Source organism: Quercus suber, unplaced genomic scaffold (genome assembly GCF_002906115.3).
Source record: "Quercus suber isolate HL8 unplaced genomic scaffold, Cork oak 2.0 scaffold_350, whole genome shotgun sequence".
Taxonomy (NCBI): domain Eukaryota; kingdom Viridiplantae; phylum Streptophyta; class Magnoliopsida; order Fagales; family Fagaceae; genus Quercus; species Quercus suber.
The window spans coordinates 207,111-232,180 of NW_027069802.1; the positions used below are offsets into that span (position 1 = coordinate 207,111).

The following is a 25,070-nucleotide window of genomic DNA, read 5'->3' on the forward strand; positions in this document are numbered from 1 at the left end:
CCCCCCCCAAAAAAAAACCAAAAAAAATTAGTTACTCTCCAATAACATTAGAAAAAAAAAATTGACAGTTTCCCCTTCAAGAAAAAACACAAAAAAAGAAATAGCTTAGCCCCTCCAAAAGAAATTTTTTAACAAAAACGCTCTACCTCTACCATTTTTTATTAACTGTTCCTTTTGTTATAGTCTTTATTTTTATATGTACAAGGATCATCCATTATGTTTTTTTTATCATTTTATTTATACATTGATAGTGGAGGGTTGGGGGATTTAAATCCTAGATGTCCCTATTGAAAACATAAAGAAACACCAACTATTTGAATTACAAAACTCTTGGCTCTATTATGTACTGAATTTAATTGTTTTTCTTTTTGGATTCATTTGAGTTACAAGGCTCTAGAATTGTTTCCTTAAGTGTCTGACCCTGCATTACGTAACAAGTAATTGTTATCACTCTAATTTGTAACCTTACAAATATTCATTTCTAAAAGATATTTACTTACAAAATTTTGACCAAAGTACTTACATTTGAAATTGAGAATTATTCTCCTAAACAAACTTTCTCAAAATCCAAACTTTCTCACCTTATATCTAGAAAATATATTAACTATCTAAAAATTTATAAATAAAGGAAAAATGAAATAAAAACTTTTAGGACCCAAAGCCCAAATAAAAACACCATTTAAAACTAAAAAGGAAAAAATCACATCAAAATCTAAACTCTCTCTCTAATATTCAAATAGAGAAAAAATATATTCTTCTCAAAATCTTCGTCGTTACTAGGTTCTGGAGATTTTGCTCAAGTCTCTCTTCAAAACAAGTTCAGATCAAGCTCCATGGGGTTTTTTACCCGTTAAGCTAATTTTGCAAACATATTAGTTATGTGATCACTTTTGAAACTTGAGTCTCTGTGACTCAAGTTCCACGTGAAGAACTCAAGTTACAGTTCCGCTAGAAATTTAAAAATATATATATATATATATATCATCTCATGATTTTCTCCATAAAAACTTAGTCTCAAATAAATAATTCCAAAAATTAGTATTTTATTATACCGTGCATATAATATTTCTAATAGGGTATATGTGCATTGCGCATCATGTGAAAATCAGCTTGTTTTTCAAAATGAAATGATACTCATCGTTTTAGTCTTCATAATTGCATGCTGCATGGCCCATTTTAACTAATTTAAGCTCTGTTTGGATAGCGGCTACGTTTCACGTATGGCGTTTCACGCCTTTTTTTTTTTTTTTTTTTGACCAGTGCCTCTTGCACTGTTCATGGGACATGAACAGAAAAAGAATACCAACAAAATACAACGATGAGGTTGTTGTCATAACTTTTTCCTATAAAATTAATCTTCCAGATTTTCTTTCACGTATGACAGTCATATACGTGCCACTGATCTCATCCAGAATAATGATGAGGTCTTTGATTTTGCTCTCTCAACTCTTCTTCTAGCTCTTGCTGCTCTTTTATTCTCAACTTACTTCATCCTCTTCTTCTGCACCACTGTGCACCCTAGACCAAAGCTTTGCATTGTTCCAATTCAAGCAATTATTTTCTTTTTCTAATGATGTTTCTTTCAATTGTGATGAAGTTGGTTTTCATTCTTATCCAAAGATGGATTCCTGGAAGGAGGGAACTGATTGCTGCTCATGGGATGGTGTTACATGTGATAGGAGGAAAGGAGATGTGATAGGCCTTGACCTCAGTTGTAGCTGGTTTTATGGCACGATTCCTTTCAACAGTAGCCTCTTTCTTCTCCCTCACTTGCAATGGCTCAACCTCGCTTCAAACAATTTTAGCTATTCCTCCATTTCATCTAGGTTTGGCCAGTTTACAAGATTGAAACACCTTGGCCTTTCTCACTCCATGTTTTCTGGCAAAGTCCCACTTGAAATATCTCACCTCTCCCAGCTCGCCTCACTAGATCTCTCTGACTACAATAGCTATCTTAAACTCGAAGCATCTGTTGTGAAGAGGTTTGTCCAAAATCTGACCAAACTAAGAGAACTTCATCTTGAGAATGTTGAAATGTCCTCTATTTCTCTTAGTTCTTTCATGAATCTGTCTTCTGCTTTGACATCCATTACTCTCAACAATTGTTTATTGCGCGGGAAGCTGCCTGTTCACATTTTCCGCCTACCAAACCTGCGTGAGCTTATTCTAACAGATAATCCTGAACTCACATGGTCTTTGGAGCACACCACTAAGGTATTTGGATGTCTCTCACACAATTTACTCAGGAGAGTTACCAAAATCAATTGGCAAAATGAAATTCATACAGCATTTGTTTGAGTGAATGCAAGTTTAATGGGTCCATTCCTGCATGGCTTGGCAACCTAACACAGCTCATCGATTTGGATTTATCAATTAACAATTTTAGTGGTGAGATGCCATCATCAATTTCAAATCTCTTTGTACTCTCCTACTTCGACCTACGATCCAATAATATTCAAGGTAAGATCCATAAGCATTTTTGGTTATTAACGTTTAGTCCACAATTAGAAATATTTTGAACTCATAAAATTGCAATTTTACAGGAGCATTACCAATATGGCTTGGGAATCTCACGAGAGTTACTGAGATTTTCTTTGGTACTAAGAACTTTACGAGCCAAATCCCATCATCACTTTCAAACCTAAAGAATCTCACTTTTCTTGGTCTCAGATATAACAACATTGGAGGTAGGATTCCCAATTGTTTTGCCAACCTCACAAAACTCACCGCAATTCACTTGTCTTACAACCAACTCACTGGTCAATTTGCTGAATTTCAATTTAGCGATTCACTGGAGTTTCTCTCATTAGATAATAACAGGCTTTATGGCTCTATTCCAAAGTCTATCTCTAATCTTGTCGACCTTTTATTTCTTGATATTTCATCAAATGACTTGAATGGCACTGTGGACTTTAATATGTTCAAAAAGCTCAAAACACTTCTATATTTGAACTTCCGTGCCAATCTACTACATGGCGTGCTTCCTGTTCCACCATCTTCTATGCGCAACTTTTTGATCTCCAACAGTAGATTAAGTGGGGAGATCCCATCATCGATTTGCAATGTAACTTCCAATGAAATCTTAGACATCTCTTACAACAGTTTGAGTGGTACAATTCCTTCATGTTTGGGAAACTTCAGTAATTCTCTTGTAGTCATGGATTTGAGGAGGAATAACTTCTATGGCACCATGCCTGAAACATTTGCAGAGGGTAATACGTTGAGGACTCTTGTCTTCAATGGTAATCAGTTAGAAGGGCTATTACCAAAATCTTTGGTCAACTGTAAATATTTGGAAGTTCTAGACATAAGGAAATAACCAGATAAATGATTCCTTCCCCTATTGCCTGGAAGATCTTCCAGTGTTACAAGTTCTTATCTTGAGGTCCAACAAATTTAATGGTCAACTAGACAATTTCAAGACCAAGTCATCTTTCTCTTTGTTGCGAATCATCGACCTTTCTCATAATGAGTTTTCTGGAAGTTTACCTACGAATTTCTTCAAGGGATTGAAGGCTATAAAAACAACCAAAGAAAGTGAAGGCGAAGTGAAATACATGGAACAAGGCTATTACCAAGACTCAGTTATTGTAGCAATGAAAGGACAAAGCTTTGTGCTAGAGAGAATTTTAACCATCTTCACTACCATAGATCTATCAAGTAACAAGTTCCATGGAAAGATTCCTGAAGTGATTGGAATGCTTAACTTTCTTCAAGGTCTTAACCTTTTTCATAACAGACTAACCGGCCATATACCATCATCTTTGGGCCATTTGTCTCTACTTGAATCCTTAGACCTCTCTTCAAATAGGCTTAATGGGGAGATTCCAATGCAACTAACAAGTTTAACATTTTTGGCAGTGTTAAATTTTTCGCAAAACAAACTTATGGGACCCATACCACAAGGCAAACAATTTGGAACATTTCAAAACAACTCATATGGTGGAAATTTGGGATTGTGCGGATTTCCATTGTCAAAGAATTGTGGCATCGATGAGCGGCCACCACCACCAATATTCCAAGAGGACAACAATCCAGTGTTTATGAGTGGATTTGGTTGGAAGGCTGTGTTATTAGGGTATGGATGTGGATTGGTTTTTGGAGTAGCTATGGGGTATTTCATGTTTAAAATTGGAAAACCTCAATGCCTTCTAGAGTTACTTGAAGAGAACCGGCCAAGAAAGTTGAAAATGCCTAGCAACCAAAGATCTAGAGGAAGCAGAAATAACAGCATTTAAAGGGTGCTCCAAGGTGAGTGTGACAAGCAATTCTTTAAAATAATATCATGCTAATGTTTTATATAAACTAGTCTCAGAAGATGCAACATTAATTCATGCAATTTGTGCTGTATATTCTTTAAATTTTCTGTGTCACTTCTTACCAGCAAGCTATTGGACAGGGAGTTGTGGATTACGAAGTCAAAGAAAATTGTGAGCCACGTCGTGCGGAAGAGCATTAGGAACGGAAGCTGTCCGGGAGTGAATCTTGTTTTTATGTATTACTGTGCTACTACTATTTGCTTCTTTGTAAAATAAGCCTCAAATCTATGTAATTTTGAGGGCATTCCGTGTGTACGTAGAACTTTGCAGGGAGCTATTTTTTTGGGAGGTAAAATAACCCTCAAATCTATAGCCTAAATGCACTTGATGTGAAAACAGAAAACTGGTTATTAGCTGTTCTAGTTCCTTTTGGAAATTGAGATTTGGAAAAAAAAAAAAAAAAAATTTCTTTTTGGGTCTATTTTTGAGGGTCTGAGTTACCAAACAAGTTTTTGTTCTAGAAAATAGAAAATGATTTTTGAAAAAAAAAAAAAATGTTGGGGTTGCCAAACATACTGCAACTTATCACAAGATTTTCACAATACCGTTGTTTTCAGTTGTCGTGCTCTCCTGCTCATTGGCGGCGCTAAAGCATATTCAAGGGGTTCATTTGAACCCTTGACTTCAAAAGAAAAAACTATATATATAAAATATTTTGAACCCCCTAACTTCAAAAGAAAACACTATTATATATATATATATATATATTTTTTTTTTTTTTAGCTTAATACTTTAATTTAAAAAAAAAAAAATTGGCATACTCTGACTTAAATTTTGCACATCTTTATTATAAGTATTTTCGACTTTAATAATAAAGAGTAAATTTTTTGTTTTTGTTTTGAGAAACCGAATAAAGAGTAAGTATTTGTGAATTGTAAGTGTAATTCTTTTTTATAAATTTATATTATATGTGTGTGAATGAGTTTAATATTGATTGTGTACATTATTTTTTGTTATAATGTTATATATTTGTGTAAATTATGATGTGTGTGGATGTTTGTATATACAATATAAATATAATATAACTTTATATAATTTAATAATTAAGAAATAGAAAGGTTTTTTTTTTTTTTACATAGGTGTATATTGTTATCATATTAGAATAACTTTTTGTAATAAAGTTAGTAAAATTCAAGAAAACAATTGTAAAGTTAATGATTGTTCAAGCATTACCACTGCACGTCTTTGGTGCGATAGTTACTCCACAAGTATAAATGCTTGTGGGGTGTGGGTGTAGGGGGTAAGAGCCGGGGTTCAAGTTTCCAGGATGAAACTTCACACACATATATATACTTAGATTATATTAAAGTAGAATTTCTATCTTGTATTAAAAAGAAAAAAAATTGTTCAAACATTTAATTGGTTAAGTAGACACATAGTGTATAATTTATGTATGAATGAGTGTGATTGTGTGTGTTAATAATTAATATGGAGCCAATGAGTTGATATTAGTCATTTAGTTTAAAATATTTTTATGAAACAAAGTCAAATAGATAATAACAACTGTATAAAGATAAAAATGCTAGACAAACTAAACAAAATAAAATGATTATAGACTCATAGTTACCCACCTTGGCAATAGATATTTATAATGAACTATCATGTAACATTCAAAATTTGAAAACTTGTAGAATAAAATTGTAAAACTTTATGTACTATTATTATTTTTTCGATAACTCAATATATTCAAGTTCTCTTTTTATTAAAATTTTGTAATGACCCCCCTAAACAAAATTCCTAGAGTTGCCATTGCTCCTGCTCTAATATTTTATTATTTTATTCAACCTATGTATACGAAGGATTGACGCTTCAGCTATTGTGAAAATGTTGTAGTAATTTATTATGTCCACAAAACAATTCTAACTTACAAATCTAAAAGTGCATCAAGTGTCACATTTTAAATGACATGTCAAATCAATTAAATAAAACCATGAAATTGACATTTACACTTCCAATGAACAATGTTGACAGCTGAATATGATTAAGTGAATTTTTTTTCTTATCTTTTGGTTAATCAGAATGTTTAGAAATTTGACTATTCACACTATTCCCCAAATGTGTGTACCTACTCTAGTAACTAAAAAAAGCTATCACCAATAAAAAAAATGGTTTTATAAATACATTAACCCAATATATTGGGTTAAATAACTTTTTTTTTTTTACATTTTCAATTGTACTACTTTGTAACATCTATAGCGGCCAAAAAACTCTAATACAATTGACATAGTCCAATATTTTATTTGATTCATTTTAAAGGAATATTGTTATCTGTTTAATGGTTGGTACAATATATACTGCCTTTTATGAACAGTACTAGTATGACATTGACTTCCTTATGTTAAACATCATTGCAATATACTAATACTATCAGCACAATAATTTCACAACAAATTTTCACAAGCATCTAGGTCCATCATTAACATCACTTTTTTTTCCTACTTTTTAACAACTTATCACATATACCTTATTATGAAATTGTTGTGCCTATAATTTTATTCTTACAAAATGAGTAGTGATGTGGGTATAACAGTTTCACAACAAAATTAAACAGCCTATATTTAGGTTGGAGTAATTGTGCGTGTGTGTGTGAGAGAGAGAGAGAGAGAAGGGAGTAAAAAGTTGTTAATTGATGAAAGAGCGTAAAACATACATGGTTAAGCAACATCTTTGGAATAAATTATTGACTGGATTATAACATAGGATGTGATTGTATGTAAGTGAATAGTGATCCTTGAGCAGCCAACCAATATAAGCTAATATTTGAAATTATTCAAAATTGCAATTTTGCATTGATCGTAAGAAAAATAAAACAAGTTTCACGGCTCCCAAAAAAAAAAAACTTTGAAGTCCAAAAACCTGTTCTCAACCCTTTTCTTTAGAACTCTCAGGACGTTCAAAGTAGCCAATGAGTTGAACACTAGTATTCCCTTCTTCGAAAAGAATTCACATCAATTGTGTGTTTTTCATAGAATTCAAAAAATAATAGAAAAGCATGCATTTATTGGGAACGGACATGTCTTATCCAAGAGTTACGACCTTACCCAAAAGCCAATTTCTCTCTGTTGAAACAATTTTCCGTTTGTAAAGCATCACCACATATGTGTGAGGGTGCCCTATATTTTGTTGTGATCAACTATCATAGCCGCAGCTAATTCACTGAAAATAAAGTGTGTGTTAGTGATTTTGGGGTGGCCAATTGCAAGAATTACTTTTTGAGGGTATTTTGTTTGTTTGTAAATAAGGGAAATATATATATATAGAGAGAGAGAGAGAGAGAGAGAGAGAGAGAGAGAGAGAGAGAGAATGTATTTATCTTTCATTTGAAACTAAGGACCAAAAGCACATAACATATAAGCTTTAGAAAAACAATGTATCTTTCACAAATAAAATGGATTTTAAGGCATAAAATAATATGATTTATTTATCAAATGTGTTTTTGTTGTTTCACTTAGCAATAGAATCATCATATAAGCTAAAGTGCTCAACCTTCGCAAGCAAAGATAAATTTACTTAGAATCAAATTAATACTTAATTCAAAGAGGGAAAAAGATAAATACATTTATTAGAGAGAGAGAAAGTGTGTATTTTATTTTTAGATTAGAATTATGTTCCGTTTGAATTAAAGGGAAGAATGAAAAATAGAGCAGAATTAGTTTAAAATTAATTTATTTTTAGCCGACTTTATTTTACTTCCTTTCACTCCCCTTCTCTTCTTTCTTCAATTTAAATAGACCATTAGGGAATTGGAAGAATATTATAAAAATAATATATATTTTTTATTTATTTCCAATAAGATTCTTTATCTTCTTCCAAGCCGAATCTAAATTATTTTTACCAGCATTGTTAAAGTTACAACCATACACTATAAAAGAAGTTATTTTTTAATATTAAAAAAAATTCCATTAAAAATATTATTATATAGCAAACTATTTTAACAAATAGTCAAATAGAGGTAATAATAATAATAATAATTTTCTAACATAAAAAATAATAAATAAATAAATAAAAGGGCCTTTTTCTACGAGATTTGCTTCTCTCCGCACTTGCACAAGTACAACAGCCAATTTTCCAAGCTTGGCGTTCTCTCATGCGCCCTCACACCCACCTCCTCCAACAACCCCAACATGTTGCTCCACAAATCTCAATCTCACTGTATCCCTCTCTAAGCTTTCTTCTCTTCAGTCCCACCTCTCTCTCTCTCTCACCCTCTCAAATTCTCTCTAAGACGCTACCCTCCCCATCTCAATTTTCACTTATCATTTAAACCCCCTCCAGAAAAATCACAATCCTTAGACATAGTCTAGGACAACGTTATTGCTTTTCTATGCTTTTGTTGTTGTCTCAGTATTACTTTATTGTTGTTAACTGTAAAGCACTAGGAATATATTCTTATTCAGTTTTGTCATAGGTACCCATTAGTTTTTTGGTGTTCAATTTTGGGTTTTGGGTTTTGTTTTTTGTGTAATTTATGGATATGTTGCTTAAATCGTCGATTTTTAATGCACCCACTTGCAATTCCGGCGTAAAGTCGCTGTATTTGGTGCCTTCCAATATGCAAATGAGAATGCCGATGAAGATTTTGCAGAGAAATAATCAGTACCCATTTCGGTTAGCATTGAATTGCGTAGGTCGTTGTGGTTTTAGGAACTATATCAATTCTAGACATCGAGGAAAAGAAACTGACTTGTTTGTTGGTAGAGCTGGTTTGGAATTTGTAGGTAAAGATAGTGAAAGTTTGAGTGATGAAAACGCGGTTTCAGGTGTAAATTTAGAGTTTGTTAGGGAGTTGATAAAGCGTGGGATTGTTTTGGCGGCAATGGTTTGTGGGGTTTTGGTTTTTGGGTGTAAGAGAGTGTTTGCAATGGAAGGTGCGGCGGATGCTGGTTATGGGGTTATTGGGCAGAGCATTTTGTTATTGAGGAATGCATGGCCGAAGACATTACAGGTTCTTCAGGTTTTCAAAGAGCAGGGTCTTATTCTGGCGGCGCTTTTGGGACTCTCGGCGTTCTTCTCCATGGCAGAGACTTCAATTACCACGCTTTGGCCTTGGAAGGTGCCTTTTTTATTCTCTGATAGTGAGTAACTATAGGTTTTGTGGATGCTAAGCACTAAAGAATTAAGGCATTTTACTTAATGTTAGAATCAAGATTGTTAATAAGCAACATGTTGAGTTAATGTCATATTATCTCTTGATGAAGTTAACAAGCGTAGTCATTATTGTAGGAACGTTGTCTAATTAGCAAGGCAAGAACTTTATTATTCATTTGATAGCGTGTTATGCTTGTTGTTACATCTAGTTTTATATCGAGTATGTTTGTGGAAGTTTTATGCTTCTGGTTGTTAGATTATATGGTGACACGTGCAAGTTGACTCTAAACTTTATTCTGCAATGTGGCTTTACTACTTCATTGCTTAAAACTGCTTATTTCATTTAATGCAAATCTCAATTTCATACCTGAATGTTAGCATAGTTTATAGTTCCTTCTCTTCTGTATATGAATTATGAAGTAAAAAATTCTCTGATTATGAAGCTACATAATATTTACAATTTGATCCCAGTTAAAGTTTTTGATTGGAGAATCTAAGGTACAACATATAGATTCCCAGTTAAAGTTTAATTTCGGATTTTGAACCATGTGGCAGATATATTTTTTTTCTGAAAAATTATTCTGGGTGCTTATATGAGTATATCGGATGATGTTCTCTTTTCATTTTCCAGTAAATAATCTAGCCTTTAAAGTCTATAATCCTGAAGTGTAATCGGTCATTTGATCTCAATCTGTATCAGGTGCGTGAATTGGCTGAAAAGGATTCTGAGAATGGCGTCTTTAGAACACTTCACAGTGATGTCACCCGGTTTCTAACTACTATACTTATTGGCACAACGTACTGACCTTTTCATGGTTCTCAGTATTAAGGATTCAATTTTCTTAGCTTGAATTGAAACAATTCCTTATCTTTTTGGACTCTGTTAATGTACTCAGTGTTGTCAATATTGGAGCAACTGCCTTAGTCACAGAAGCTGCAACAACATTATTTGGTGAAGCTGGTGTTAGTGCAGCAACTGGAGTAATGACTGTATGTACCGATAACCATTTTTAATAAACAGGAGAAATGTAGCATGAAGGTTAAGAGTTTGAGTTAGAATAAATGGCTTGAAGACCTGATCTTACAACATTCTGTTAGCGCTTATGGCTGTATAATCCATTGTCATGTAAATCCAAACCTATTAGGTTGTCAAAAATCACTTTTTGTATCCTGATTATATCAGTACCTGCTATATAGACTTGCTAACTTACGGATGGTAGAGGCATTTGGACAGGTGGGATTGGGAAATAAATTTTGAAAAGAAGGAAAAAAAAGTTGAGAATTTAGTTTTTTCTTAGGTTGTATATGAGAAGAATTGATTTGGCATCTCATTTATGTATATATATTAACTGTAGCTATTGATTTCTTTGAAATTATATCTTCTACCCCTTTTTTTATCTTTCAAGTTTTCCCCCTTTATCCATCCTCAATTTCTTATCCTTTTTCTTGTGTTCAACTGTGACTCTGATTAAACATCGTCCAACAGAAATACAGATGAATTGTTTCTTAGCATTGGAGTTTGTACTTTGTTTGTTAATATGCATATTAGTCATTTTGGGGTCTCTTATAGAAAAATTGAGAACATTTATTTAGATATCATATGAAGCACTGAAGGTCTGTTTTTTCTAGCTTAATTGAGTAGATTTCTGTTTTGCATTTTGAAGTGTAAATAGAGGATGTGAAAATGCTAACAAAGTTGGTTTTATGTTTTCCCTATCCTTATATAATTCTGGCATATCAAAGTATGCACACAGTCGGTCAAGTATGTTTATATTTTACTTCTCTATATGTTTCTCCTAGACTGGATATTGAATACGTTTTTTTTTTTACCTTGATGATACTAGGTAGCCATTTTGCTCCTCACAGAAATCACTCCAAAAAGTATAGCTGTTCACAACGCCACTGAGGTTGCTAGGTTTGTGGTAAGCTGAGAAGGACTTCTCTTTTTTCAAAACTAAAATTCACTGTTAAATGCCTTATTAAGCATGCTCATCATTTGCTAAGCTGTTCACTCATTTGTGCTTAGCAGATGCCACCAGTTCTACTTCTACTTTATATAACAAGTTTTTCCTGCAATGCTTTTAGGTCAGACCAGTGGCATGGCTTTCCTTGGTATTATATCCTGTGGGAAGAGTTGTTACATATTTATCTATGGGGATGCTTAAACTCCTTGGTTTAAAAGGAAAAAGGTATGCTTTATTAATTAACCACATCTTGATCTCACTGCATCTCCCTGTCATATTGTATTTTTGCCTCCTGCTTCTTTTTCAAATGTTTATTAGGTTTTCTATCTGTAGTGATGTTTATATATAAAAGTATATTTTTTTGACTTTTCATTCAATGAGGTCAATCACAAGAAGTAAAAGAACATCTTAAATATCAGATGAGGAAAAAATATTCATTTGGTCTGTTACTGGTGGGGCTTGACAGTGATATATTACTTTTGTATATTGATGGTCATTATTTTCTGTAGAATGAGTATATGTCTGTTAATTGACGTCTTAAGTCATGCAAGCCATATCATAATTCATAAGAGGGATGCAGGATCAGAATGTGGATGGTGTTGACCTAAGGGAGAAAGCCTATTTATTTCTTATCCTGAATTTTAGTGGTTGTTTGGGTTTATAGGTTGGAGAGCATGATATGACTTGGTTTTAAGAGGGTCAATGGTGCCACAAGACAAAGTTTTACGGTTTTTTTTTTTTTTTTTTTGTATTATCTTTCCAAGTAAAATCAATGTAAATGGGCAAAATAATCCTTTGTGCCTTATTCCAACTGTGTGTGGGTTAGCAACAGGAACCTCATTTACCTAGCATGTTTATTGAAAAGGTTTATCTCTTGGGTAACTTCATTGTTATTCAGCTTCTTCCCTCTCCCCATAGTTCAGTATGGGAGCTAGTATGTCAATGGATGTCAACTTAAAGTAATTGGCACATTTGTTGTGATCAATTCTTTTTTTTTTTTTTTTTTTTGGGGAAATTCTTGTCAATGGTTTTCTTATTGGAATGTTTTTTGACAAACTTTTTGTCATTGCTTAACATTTGTTATATATTTTTTTTGTATCAGTGAACCATATGTAACTGAAGATGAGTTGAAACTGATGTTGCGAGGGGCTGAATTGAGTGGAGCAATAGAGGAGGAAGAACAGGTAATAGTGTTGGCTTTTATTGAGTGTACTGTTTTTGTAATATTCTTTTGTTTTGATATTATAATGACTATGCATTGCACTCGCTGAATAATAACTGTGAAATGTTACCCCACTAGAAGTGCACATGTTATGCAGCATATTTTTTGTGTAATTACATGGTGATTTGCCTTCTAACCTTCCAAAAGGGGGAAAAATGATTGTGCCTATCATTACATTACATCACCATGCTCCATAAATTCTTTTCAATGAGCTTTCTTTCTTTGTTTTCTGGCTAAGATGTTCTTGTTCTAAATTGCTTTGTAGGATATGATTGAAAATGTGTTGGAGATTAAAGACACCCATGTTAGAGAAGTGATGACACCTCTTGTAGATGTAGTTGCAATTGATACCAGTGCTACACTAGTAGATTTTCATACCTTGTGGGTGACACACCAATATTCAAGGTACACCTCTTTTGATGTATTGTGAATTTTTTTTTTCCTCTTTATCTGTAACACACCAATATGCTAATAATATATATTTTTTTTGTTTCTAGAGTGCCTGTTTTTGAGCAGCGTGTTGATAACATAGTGGGTATTGCATATGCAATGGATCTGCTGGATTATGCTCAGAAGGTTGGCCAGTTTCTACTCTTGTTTCTCCTGCTATGAGTTTCAATTGCTTTCTTATTGATTTATGCCACAATCTCATAGTGTGCAGAATTATAATCTGTTTGATTTTGAAGGGTGAGCTACTAGAAAGTACTACTGTTGGAGATATGGCTCACAAACCTGCATACTTTGTGCCTGGTAAGCTCTAATTTTTATGTCAACTTGGGGTGAGAATCATATGTACAGTATAGTGAAAAAAAACTGAATAAAGGTGGATAGCAGCCTTAGGTAGAACAGGTAACTTTCCCCCAAAGTTTAACCGACACAAACCTGAAAAGAAAGTTGTTTATTTATCTTACTCAAATACTTTTAGGTGTTTCCCTACTTCTTTCAGATCTTTCTGTGCAATAGGGTGGTGCCACCTCTTTGGAATTTTATGCTATAGATGCCAACTTATCCAAAAGTTAATTGACTCAACTAAGCCTCAATTTTTATTTTAATTTTTGGGGGTGGGGAACCCTTTAGCGTTGGCTAGAACTTGTACTCAACAGCCAATGATTGCACACCCTCTAATGAAAGCATCCTAAAAATCAACCAAATAGTTGCTACATCACTTGAATTTCCATTCTTTTACATTTTGCATGAATTTTCTGATTTGTTGATCAAACTTTTGACTGTCCTGTTCCATGGGTCAAAAATTTTCATTCATATTCTGTTTAGTTGACAGTTGTGTGACTCTTCATTTCAGTTAGTTTAATTCAGTTATTAGTATTTATTGGTGTGCACCACAATTTTAACAGGCTGTCAACATTATTTTGGTGTGTGTGTGTGTAAGCTACAAAGTTTCAGTGTATTATATCATATTTATTGGTTTTGCAGATTCGATGTCAGTCTGGAATCTTCTTAGAGAGTTCCGAATCAGGAAAGTTCACATGGCTGTTGTCCTTAATGAATATGGTGGAACTGTGGGAGTATGTACACACACAAATCTCTGAATTCCAACAAATTGGTACTGAATCTGCTGTTTGACTTTGTACATCAGGGACCTAAACTAAATGGAAAATAAACACATACCAAGATGCTAGAATCTGAAACCAGTATGAGGGCTTCTGACATTAACACTAATACATGCTATTTTTGTATAGACATTACTTCAGGAATCTTTTTATAAATAATAAAATTTTACTAAAAAGGAAAAGAGGTCAAAACCCTAGTACATGCGGAGTATACAAGAGCAATATAAAGAACTAGAATCTAAAATTACATAGATCCAGAAATTTTCCAAGACAGAGGAGCAAACAAAATCCCCAATATCCCTAAGCTAATAGAATAAAAGTGATGTTAAGAATAGAGATTCAATTGAAGCCTTCAAATTTCCTAGAGTTTCACTTCCTCCAAATGCAACACATTAGGCAAAGTATTCCACACTTTCAGAACTTTGATGTCTCTAAAACCCCCTACTTTAACATGCTAAAATCTCATTCAGTGAAGATAAAATTACTTCTGGATTTTGTCACGATCTAGACTTCAAATTTTCTCATTGGTGCTTCTCTTGTATATTTTCCATTAACTTGTTTGTCTTTTCCTTTGATGTTGATAAAGTACTTAATAAGTAAAAAGAAAAGAAAAAATGTTTTCAAAGATGGGAGATAAGACAAATGAGTTTCCCCCTTAGTAATTGATATTTTTAATATAATGTTTGAATTAACTCATACTTTCTCTAAGGTCCTTTCTGTATAAAGTCTGCATGATCAGTTATCCACAAATTCAGCAACACAATGTGCCCTGCATCTGTAATATTTATTAATTTTTTTGTTTGTGATGTGAACAGATTGTGACCCTGGAAGATGTTGTTGAGGAGATTGTTGGTGAAATCTTTGATGAAAATGATTCAAATGTAAAGCACTCTCTCTCTCTCTCTCTCTCTCTCTCTCTCTCTCTCTCTCTCTCTATATATATATATATATGCGTGTGTGTGTGTGTATCCAGGTTTTCTCAGTTCAGAAGAAAAGAGAAGCCTATCATGATTGCCCGTGCAAGTTTTAGTTTACCTTATAGGAAAATGTGCTAGATTTCATTTCCATGAGTGTATACTACTTTCATTCATGATTACATATGATTACAAATCTTCACAAACAAACACGAGCTAAATGTAAAACTGTGATTGAAAGAGTCGAAAATTTTAGCATTTGTCACTTGACTTCTTTGGATGTCTTTGTCAGTTGAATCTAGTGGATGAATCAAGTGGCAACCAGCTTTATTTCTATGGCAGTTGTGACATTATAGGGACCCTTGAGATTTGTGATTTAGCATTCCATGTTTACATTTTGGGATAACTTGTGGGATTTTACTGCTCTGGCATTTTTGTATTAGTTGAGTCTATTTGATAAATCAAGAGGCACTTAAATTTATTTCCGTGAAAATTTCGACATTTAGGCAGTCTCTAAGAATTGACAGTTGATCAATCTATGCTTGATACTACCTTGAATAATTGGTGCTTTTCAATGCTTTGGACTTGTATCCTGGCGCTACTGGGTCAAGTATTGCCCAGTTACAAAAATGATATTTATCAATTTTTCTGCTGTTGCATATAGTGAAGTGGTTTTATGACTAGATTTCAAATAGGTGCAAAGCTACTAAAATTCAGACATTTGCATGTAAACTATTTTGCCATTATTATTAAATTTTGTATTTTGGAAGACATTCTTGGTAGGATCTAGGATGTAATTATTCCATTTAAGATATCAGTTGTTCTGGTTGCTGGCATTACAATTTATGCTGTCACTGAGATGCTAATTTTTCCCCCAAATCCTCATTCTCAACTTGTTTACAATATAACAGGAGGAGATTCAGAAAAAAACAGGCTACATAGTAATGCGAGCTGAGGGAGTGTTTGATGTGGATGCAAACACTTCTATTGATCAGCTTTCTGAAGATTTAAACATCAAAATGCCTGAGGTATATTACAGCTCTATTGATTTAAATTATTATTCTGAAAAGTAAATGTCAGGGGTACACTATTCTTTTATAAATGCTAAATTCTTTTTCTTGGTCTGCATTATAAAGTATCAGTGCCTATGCCTATTCCCTCCTGGTTTCTTTAGTCCAACTACAATTGGTTGAAGGAATCTATCTAGTCCAGCCATTTCTTTGTGGTAGTTCACCTGTTTAACCATTACCTGTGACATGTTACTAATAGTTGTAACAATTGTTTTGAGCAATTTAAAGATATATTCTTTTTGAAATATCTAGTTGAAATGAGAATATTAAGAAGGATAAGTGAAAGTACAAGGAAAAATAGGATTTGAAATGAATAAATATGCTGAAAGATAGGGATGGCCCCTGTTGATAATGAAAATATTTTTTTTGATAAATCTGTTGATAATGAAAATATGAGGAAGAATTGCTTGAAATGGTTTGGTTGTGTTTAGAGAAAATGGATTAATACACCAGTGAGAAAGAGTGAGTTGGTTCAAGTTGAGGGAATGGAAAAAAGGTAGAGGAAGACTAAAAATAACATTAATAAAAGTAGTAAAAAATGACATATCAATTAAGGAGGTAATAGAGTATGACTTTTGGGTAAAATAGAATGGCAGAAAAGAAACATGTGGCTGGCCTAACTGGTCTGTTGAAAATCCATGGCCACCCCAAATTTTCGGACCAAACTTGGTTGCTTTCTTTTTGAAATGTGAAGAACCATAATAATTTTGTCATAACTGAAATTAGTCTTCTTGTGTGTAGTAAGCCATGACCATGGTTGATCTTATACATTCTGCTAGTGATCACCCTTGGTTCTCTTTAAGGTTTACCATCTCATAGTGTAGGCTTCTCAAATGTCCAGCGTGTCAACTCAAATGGATGGATGCTTTTATTAACTTCCATTCCTAAACTCACCCAATGTGTATAATCTTTATATATATATGTAAAATAAATAAATAGAGGGAGAGGGCTGGTGGGGTTCAATCACTGTTGCCTAGATACCACAAGAGGTGCTAGAACCATTGGGGCATCCCACAAACCCCACTTGATGTTTTTAATCATGACCTGTGATTTTAGTTGAAGTAGTGTCCAGTTGCTCATAGGTGATGAGAATTCCTGCTTTAGTTGTTATTTATGAACAGACTTACCATATACTTTATAAACAGTTTCTTATTTGTCTTCCTTATACATATCTAGATGATAATCCATAAGTTTAAATTAATGAGATCATGCTTGTAGCATTCACGTTGTTAGCTCACTTCACTTTGTCAAAAATTCCCATTTAACTCACTTCACCTATTCTGGTACAGGGTCATCAATATGAGACAGTGTCAGGTTTTATATGTGAAGCATTTGGATATATCCCACGGACGGGTGAGAGCATCAAAGTGGTCCTTGAAAAGGCAAATCAAGAAGAGAACCATGAGTCCAAATCTGACCACCAGGATCAGAAGGAAAAGGATCATATATTTAAACTTGAGGTACAGTTGAGTTATTTTACATGAATAGTTGTTTGGAGAAATCATTACACCAAATTGTTTCTAGATTAGTTATCAGAAAAATACATCAAATTGTTTCAAGAATTTGTACAATGAAAATTTACTTTTTGTGAAAGTTAAAATTTGTACAAATCAAATGGTTAGCTCACTGTATCACCTTTTTTATAAAGGATCATGCATTGTTAGCTCCAATTTCCCCCTTGTTTGATTCTATGCTTAGTAAGTGGTCTTGGCGGCCTAACTTTAAATTTTTCCTTGGGCTGGGTATAATCAGAATTTGGTAAATCTCATGCCAAAGCCAATATGATAGTATCACTATAATAAAATCGGTTCCTGTTTTATTCAGATGAGCTAGGTGTTGATGAGAATTAAATGAGAGGTATGCACAAAATCGGAATTGTTTCCTTTGAGTTAATGGGTGGGTTAAGAATAAATTGGTTGTAAATGGAACTAAGGGAATGCAATCTTATGATTAATGCTGACATTGACTGATGTTTAAGGACGATGTTCTTCATTTTTCTTATTTTAAGAAAACAGAATGTTGAAGAATTTGATATACATCTTAAAGTGTCATTTTTGTTATTTCTCCTCGACAATTTATAAGTAGGAACTAGATGAAGATGTGTCGTAACAAATTAAGCCAAATTATTAGGGTGGATATGTTGATATTTTGATTAATCTTTTTGACTGCAAGAGGGAGAGAGAAGTTGGAATCTTAGAAGAGCTTCTCCATGCAATAACTTATATAAGATTCCTAGTTTTTGTATCTGCTTGCATATTCTCTCAGCAATTAAGCAAAACACAAAAAATGAAAATGGGCCTAATCTTGATTAGCTTCTTCTAACAATTACAAAATAATGCTTTTTGTCATATTGGCTTTGGTGCAGATACTTGCAGGAAATGCTAGAAAGGTCAGTGCAGTTCGATTTGAACGGATAGACAATGATGAAACAATGTTGGAGACCAAAGAGTTGACTCGCTTGTTTCCCAAAATCATGAAGAGGAAATGGAACAGTGGTGAGGATTCTGATAGTACAGAATATGATGATGATTTATCTCCAAGGAGACCAGAGGATGGCCTCTCTATTGAACATGAAGATGATCATCATAGTCATGGTAGCACTTAGTTACATTGCTGTATGTATTTTTCATTCTTACAGCACCATGGAAGAGGTAAAAGATCAAGAACAAAGTAACAAAAAGTAGAATTAGCAATGAACTAACATTTGTAAAATTTTCACAGATGAAGAGAAGTGTCAACATCTGAATCATCAAAATCATTTTTTCTATCCATGACTGTATCTATGGAACCTAAGCTTCCAAAAAATGGAGTATCTTTGACCTGGATATCAGTGTGCCTGCTCTGAAAGTTTGGTTGGAGGTAGAGAGAGCCTTGGGGAAGTGGTCTAGGTGAATAGATCAATTCTGAATGGAAAAACAACCTGGTAGGATCATAAAGCGTGGCTGGATTGACCCTCTCTGGTTCAGATGACAGCCTCAAGAGCTCCCTTGCCTCTCTCATCTCTTTTGCTCTCTGCAATTGTCTAAACCTCTCTTGCAGTAGAGCAATGGAGGAATGAATGACAGTGGCATCACAACTTTGCCTACCCATTTGAGAAAGAACCGAACTTTGCGTAAGAGACTGATGGTAGGTGCCCTCTTAGGAGGCCTTGGATGTGCACACATTACTATATATAGAACGTGCATGTTTTGCCCCCGTAGTATATTCTGAATGATGTAAAATCGGCGCTGCGGTGCAAAATCCAAGAAGACAAAGTTATGTCATTATTCTGGTTTGGTAGATGTGAGGAAAGGCAAAAAGAACATCTAAGGGAGAAAATGGTTGGATAGAAAGTCCAAAGGGGAAAATGGAAGGTAGCATTTGTAAAGGTTTCTTTAACCGAATATATGAATAGGTGATGCCCTGTCAGCTTGTCTCCAAGAGCTGCTTATAGCTTTGGAGAAGATGGAGCCCTCGTTTGGTGGGATCTTGGTATTATTATACTTTAAAACATTCTCTTTTCACTTTGGTGCAGTACAAAAGAAAGTAGAGGTGATGATGAACAGAAAGGACAAGAATCCTTGTTAGAAGTGGGAATAATTTTTGAGTTTGTTGATTTTGTTCTTGATTGAGCACTTTTTTTATGGAAAGAAGAGAAAGATAACCCACCAAATGGCACAATCCTTATACCCTTTTTCCCTTGTCTCCCCACTAGAAGTGGCACAGCATAGCCAGCCCTCTCTCTCTTACAAACCTTCTGTTTGTCTTTGAGTAGTTGGATGGAAATGGCATGGAGACAAAAAGAGCTATAGTTATTTGATATTATTGTGGCTGTTCTTGTAGGATGCTTGTGTTTTAACACCAAAACTCCCTCCATTTGTTATGTGAAACTGTGAAAGGGTGTGCTTTGGAGAAGTTACCTATAAGTCTATGTGTAGCAAAGCTCTAGCAAAGTAGTGTTGGTAACGGAGCTGTTTATTAGAATTTGATAAGGTAGACCCCTTCGAAGGTGAAGGTAGATAAACGACCAAACATTCTTCTGCACCGCTAGATAATCCCAAGGTTAACTTAAATAGGCACCATGTGCAAAATGATCGTGACACACTAATCTATTTTATCTACCAACATGTCGGTCCTTTTATTCTAATAAAATTTTGCTAAGTTGAGTAAATGAATTTATCAAGAAGATAATTCCATTTAGGAACTAATTTCAAAGGATATTGTTTGTGTTCGAAAACAAAAATCTAGTAAGACAAGAGATCCCCATGAACTGAGAGATTCAGGATTGCCGTTGTCTGTTGATGAAGTTGCTATTTCCACATTTTTGGCTGCTTTTTTTTTTTTAATAATTAATTTTAAGATGAGATGAGTCCTAAATCATTCTACATTACCCTCCTGTGATGAGCTTGGCCAAAAGGAGTCACTATCCTCTTTATTTTCAATCGTTTTGATTAGGATAAGAAAAGAAGTGTCATTTAAATCAGAGCTTATTTCGTACATTTAAAAAATATATATGACTGCTAAAATTTGCAAGAAAAAATAAAAAAATACTTGAATATGTAAATCTTTGAATTCAAAAATTGAACAGTTCGATTCTAAAAGGCTATCTTGGAGGAAAAAAAAAATTAAATGGAAAAAGAATGATGTTTGTATGGTCACCTCTCTAAGAGTAAAGAAGAGTGGGCTTGATTTCAAAAAAACCTAGGGTAAATGGTTATGACCTTCGAGGTCATTTAATCTTTTCCAATTATAAAATGATCTAATTTTGTTCTACACCACACAAACACTGATGTGTTATCCGACTGGCCATGGTTATAGTAAAAGAATGTTGTAGTCTTGTAGATGTACATGTAAGCAGGTGCTATGGATTAAAAATACCACGTTTATAAGCCTAACCCAAATCTATGAACCCAACCCACATAGCATCATTTAGTGTCGGCTAGTCTAAATAGTGTAGCGCTTTCTATCCATTTGTGTTTCTCTCGTGTATTGTTTAAAGACACTAGACCATTTTTATTGGTAAATGTACCCAGTCGGATTGAAATTAATCACCTTTTGGGGTGGTTAGGGGGTAATGTTTGGGTGAACCAAAAATGGTCTTGGTAACAATATCTAAATATTGTAAGGGAAGTAGTTATGAACTTTCTAGACACCTATTCATTAAAGATAAAAATGTAGACCATCCCCGCATGAAGGTGGTGAAGTGATGGCCCCACCCAATGGATAAATAAGAAGAAGTAGAAAAAAAAAATAGTAATAATAGATTTTCATGGTAATAAATAAGAGGAGAGAAAATACAATTTAATTCTTTCTTCTATTTTATCAAATAAATAAATAAATAAATAGGAGTTAGTAAATATGACCTAACACGCTTACTTTATAATAAAAAAAATATTTTTGGCACTTCCTAGTATTTTTAATAGAGACATCTAAAATTCAAATCTCCATTCCTATTAAACTACTATCTTCTAATCATTTGTAATATGTGGATTTAACCACAAGATGATTGGTTGTTATATGAGCTACCAGAAGCAACATATGAATGAATTTCAAGAGTCTAATAGGTTGAATTCTTTATTTGTCCAAAATGATAGGCTTCCTTGGAATATCTAGTTATTTTCAAGGATTCCTCAAAGGGTGCTTGGATTTCAAACCAAACAACCCCTCACTGATTCCATCTCCAACAACACTTTATGGGATTTCTCTATTCTGTCTAATGGTTTTGCTACATGCTTCCGTAGCTTCAGTGAAAATATGTAGTACCATTTTTACAAAGAAAATACTCCCCATCACAAATTGTTGGTCCTTTATTTTATTTTGGAATGTTCCAAAATAAAATTTTCTTTGAAAAATCATTAAATAAAATTTGTCTCTTACCCATTATTTTATTTAAAAAGTCAATATTATTATTTCTCTTAAAGTTTAAATTAACAAGGGTAAATTTGAAAATTTGTACATTTTTAACTAACGGACAACTCATTAAATAATATTCCCTTAAAAAGTAGAATTTTCTAAACAAAACTAACAATTTGGGATAGAGAGAGATGGTATTGGGTAACGGCCAATCCTTATAGTGAATTAATGCAATCAAAAACTGAAATACCTAATAACTTGTGAGGAAAAATAAATGAGATATTGTTTGCTTGAGCCCAAGATTCAATGTTCAATAATTGCTTATAAATAGTAGCCGCATTAGGGATGGCCAATTTCAAGGGGTAAAGGATACTTGGCCCAACCTAACCCGAAAATTTCGAGTATTATCCAATATGTCATGGGTAAATAGAATTAGGCCGAGTTTGGGTAAAAACCCGAAATTTTTTGGGTTGGGTACGGTTATTACCCAAATTCAATTTGTATTTAAAAAAGTTATTTAACAGGCATTAAGTGGGCCTATGTCCTACCTAAAAAATTATTGGGTTGAAAAGTCTGAACCCCAGCCTTATACTAGCAAGTGGGATTAAGTAATTGCAGTGTGGGTGATTACAATTACAAACTAGACATTCCCATTTACCAAGCCTAGCAAATATTTAGTCCTAGAGAGTCACAGATAGACCACCCAACATGTCGTAGACTCTGAAACCTTGAATTTGCACTAGTATTTATTTTGTTTTGCTTTAATTAGGTTTGGAACATGAATCTTCGTTAGAACCCCAACAAACATTTCATCGTTGAAGCCAGGAACATGAAGAATTTGGTTTTCATTGTATTTTGGGTTCTGGGTTTTTGCATATTATTTTTTAAAAATAATAATAAAAAAAGAAAAACAAATAAAATAAAATAAAACTTTAGAACAAAAAATCCCCAAATATAGGGCTTGGGTCGTGTCTAGGTATCCATAGGTAAAAATTTCTGGTTGGATTTGAATAAATCCGACCCAAACTCAGTCCATGGTCATCTCTATCCCCATGAAGAAAGATCGAAAAAAATAGCCCTCCGGCTCAACAACTCCCAACCAACATGCCTCTGCCTATCTTTATTTGTTAGCTTATTCTATATGGCCAATCCAAAAATTAAAAAAAATAAATAAATTCTTAGAATATGCTTGAAAAATCAGCTTAGCTACCACCAGTACTAGCTAGCTAGGTAGGATTGTAAGACGAAATCCTCTCCAACTATCCTAAAAATAACTACTCAATCTTTTCAACACCCACCGGAATTGCACCTAATTCACTTTGTTTATCAACCAAACTACAGGTCAATTTCATTGATCATCAATAACAAACTTTGACAATTAATTATTCACAAGATTTGCTAGCACCATCATACATAACTATGTTACCATACTTTAATTATTTGGAGCAAAATGCCATCCTTATGTTAAGGCATAAAATTAAGAGGAGGGCATTTCTTTGATTATTCTAGGCATCCCCTAGAAAACAACAAAGTAAATGAAATGGAATTATATGGTATAAATCCTTAATGTTTTTTTATTTACTAATTTATAAATACATACAAGTCAACAAAGTCTAGAAGCCACAAATAGAGGGTAAACCACGCACAATGAGTAACATGCATGGTTGAAGATCTACCTACATACATCTCAAAATGTCAATGAAAGCAAAACAAAGAAGTTACAAAGAAAGATTAAAGAAGAAAAAAGGGGCATTGAGATTACACCAATTTTCTATGAAGTCCATCCCATCTCACATGATAGTACAATTTGGTTGAGAGCCATAGGGCTCGTAAACCACTCTATACGCTTCAAACTGAGGTGGGCAACAAGGCGGTGGCATGATACATTGAAATGGTGGTGGATCTGTCTTACCATCTTTTTTTTCCTTATCAGCTGGTTTATCTTTGACTTCCTCTACAGTCTCTAACCTTGCATACCCAACCTTCTTCCTCAATGTACTTGTCAAGCAAGCTGCATCAACTCCTTCTCCAATCACCACCACTTGATCTTTGTCTTCACCTTGTAATGATACTGACATAACGCCTATATATAACATTATAAATCAAGAGGGAGAAACAAAAAGTCAAAATACTAAGCAATTGAGTTCTATGGCTGGTACTAAATTGACATGGGAGAGATTTTTGAACAATAAGTATGATAAACTCATACATACACACCATCTGTTGCAGCGGCTACCGTCATGGCTTTGGACCGGCATTTGTCACATCTCACATGCACCTTGATGATTATCTTTTGCTGCACACCATTAGACCATAGAAAAATGCCATGGTTATTATGTTGGCTTGGACAGGACCAATATTGTAGTAGACAGCATATATTTTACTGTTTCTTTTATCCTGGCTCAAAAATGGTATTAAGAGAGAGAATAAGGCTATAGACAAGGAAATTGAAATAAACTAAAACATGAATTTCATTTCCAGTTCTTGTCTTGTAAATAGTTCCTGGAAGAAAATTGAGTTATTTTTTGGCCATGGAGAATTGACTAGGAGAACTTCTACTATTCAGATACGAGATATCCACCTTGATCATTATGAGTACATTTGTCCAAATTGACACATCTAAAGGAATCAATGCCAAACTTGTTGGATTCTTAGCAATTCATGAGAGAATTGGCCGTTAGGGTCCCTAGAAAGCTCATTTTATGAAATCTAAGAGAGATTTGTTACTTATTTGCAATGATTGAAAATCTTTTTACATGCAGTCTTTCTCCACTTAAAAGTGAAATCAATGTTGTATATTCATTTTGCCTTAAGCTAGACAATTGAAGATGTGTTTAAGCTACAAGGTAAATATGCATGACAATAAACCTAACCATAAAGGAAACCATCTTTTTCATTTTCCAATGAAACAAATGGATTAAGAATAGCATAAAAATGTTGTTTAGACTAGATGGCTTACCTTCATATTGGGAAATGCTTGACAAAAGAGCCGGGTTTTCGAAGAGAGTGCAAATGTTTTAGTATCTATGACAATCAGATGAAGAATAAGAAGAGAATGAAGCTCTTTATATATAAATTTATATCTAAGCATTA

At 33.8% G+C, this 25,070-nt stretch overlaps 2 protein-coding genes and 1 pseudogene across 2 annotated transcripts; 2 read left to right on the forward strand and 1 right to left on the reverse strand.

Moving 5' to 3' along the window:
* The first annotated feature begins 1,274 nt into the window (after positions 1-1,274).
* Positions 1,275-4,695, forward strand: LOC112006367 (receptor-like protein 7; annotated as a pseudogene).
* Positions 4,696-8,343: 3,648 nt separating this feature from the next.
* Positions 8,344-19,743, forward strand: LOC112006234 (DUF21 domain-containing protein At1g55930, chloroplastic). The gene is made up of 14 exons (XM_024038531.2): positions 8,344-9,372; positions 10,108-10,205; positions 10,304-10,397; positions 11,252-11,329; positions 11,493-11,596; positions 12,474-12,555; positions 12,859-12,998; positions 13,091-13,169; positions 13,280-13,343; positions 14,025-14,116; positions 14,977-15,042; positions 15,987-16,103; positions 17,435-17,605; positions 18,511-19,743. Exons 1-14 carry the CDS (start codon positions 8,788-8,790, stop codon positions 18,748-18,750), a joined length of 2,010 nt encoding a protein of 669 aa, XP_023894299.1. The 5' UTR covers positions 8,344-8,787; the 3' UTR covers positions 18,751-19,743.
* Positions 19,744-23,509: 3,766 nt separating this feature from the next.
* LOC112006039 (heavy metal-associated isoprenylated plant protein 47) lies at positions 23,510-25,070 on the reverse strand. The gene is made up of 3 exons (XM_024038347.2): positions 24,937-25,070; positions 24,195-24,273; positions 23,510-24,060 (listed from the first exon to the last, which is right to left on the reverse strand). The coding sequence occupies exons 1-3, from the start codon at positions 25,066-25,068 to the stop codon at positions 23,768-23,770; spliced, it is 504 nt and encodes a 167-aa protein (XP_023894115.2). The 5' UTR covers positions 25,069-25,070; the 3' UTR covers positions 23,510-23,767.

Excerpts from the sequence above, each read along its gene's own strand:
- LOC112006234 (XM_024038531.2), top strand. The coding sequence starts at position 8,788 with ATGGATATGTTGCTTAAATCGTCGATTTTTAATGCACCCACTTGCAAT. Across the intron at positions 13,344-14,024 it reads ACCTGCATACTTTGTGCCTG|ATTCGATGTCAGTCTGGAAT; the intron begins GTAAGCTCTAAT and ends TTGGTTTTGCAG. Across the intron at positions 17,606-18,510 it reads ATCATATATTTAAACTTGAG|ATACTTGCAGGAAATGCTAG; the intron begins GTACAGTTGAGT and ends GCTTTGGTGCAG.
- LOC112006039 (XM_024038347.2), bottom strand. The coding sequence starts at position 25,068 with ATGCTTAGATATAAATTTATATATAAAGAGCTTCATTCTCTTCTTATT. Across the intron at positions 24,274-24,936 it reads AAGCATTTCCCAATATGAAG|CAAAAGATAATCATCAAGGT; the intron begins GTAAGCCATCTA and ends AATGGTGTGCAG. Across the intron at positions 24,061-24,194 it reads GGTAGCCGCTGCAACAGATG|GCGTTATGTCAGTATCATTA; the intron begins GTGTGTATGTAT and ends TGTTATATATAG.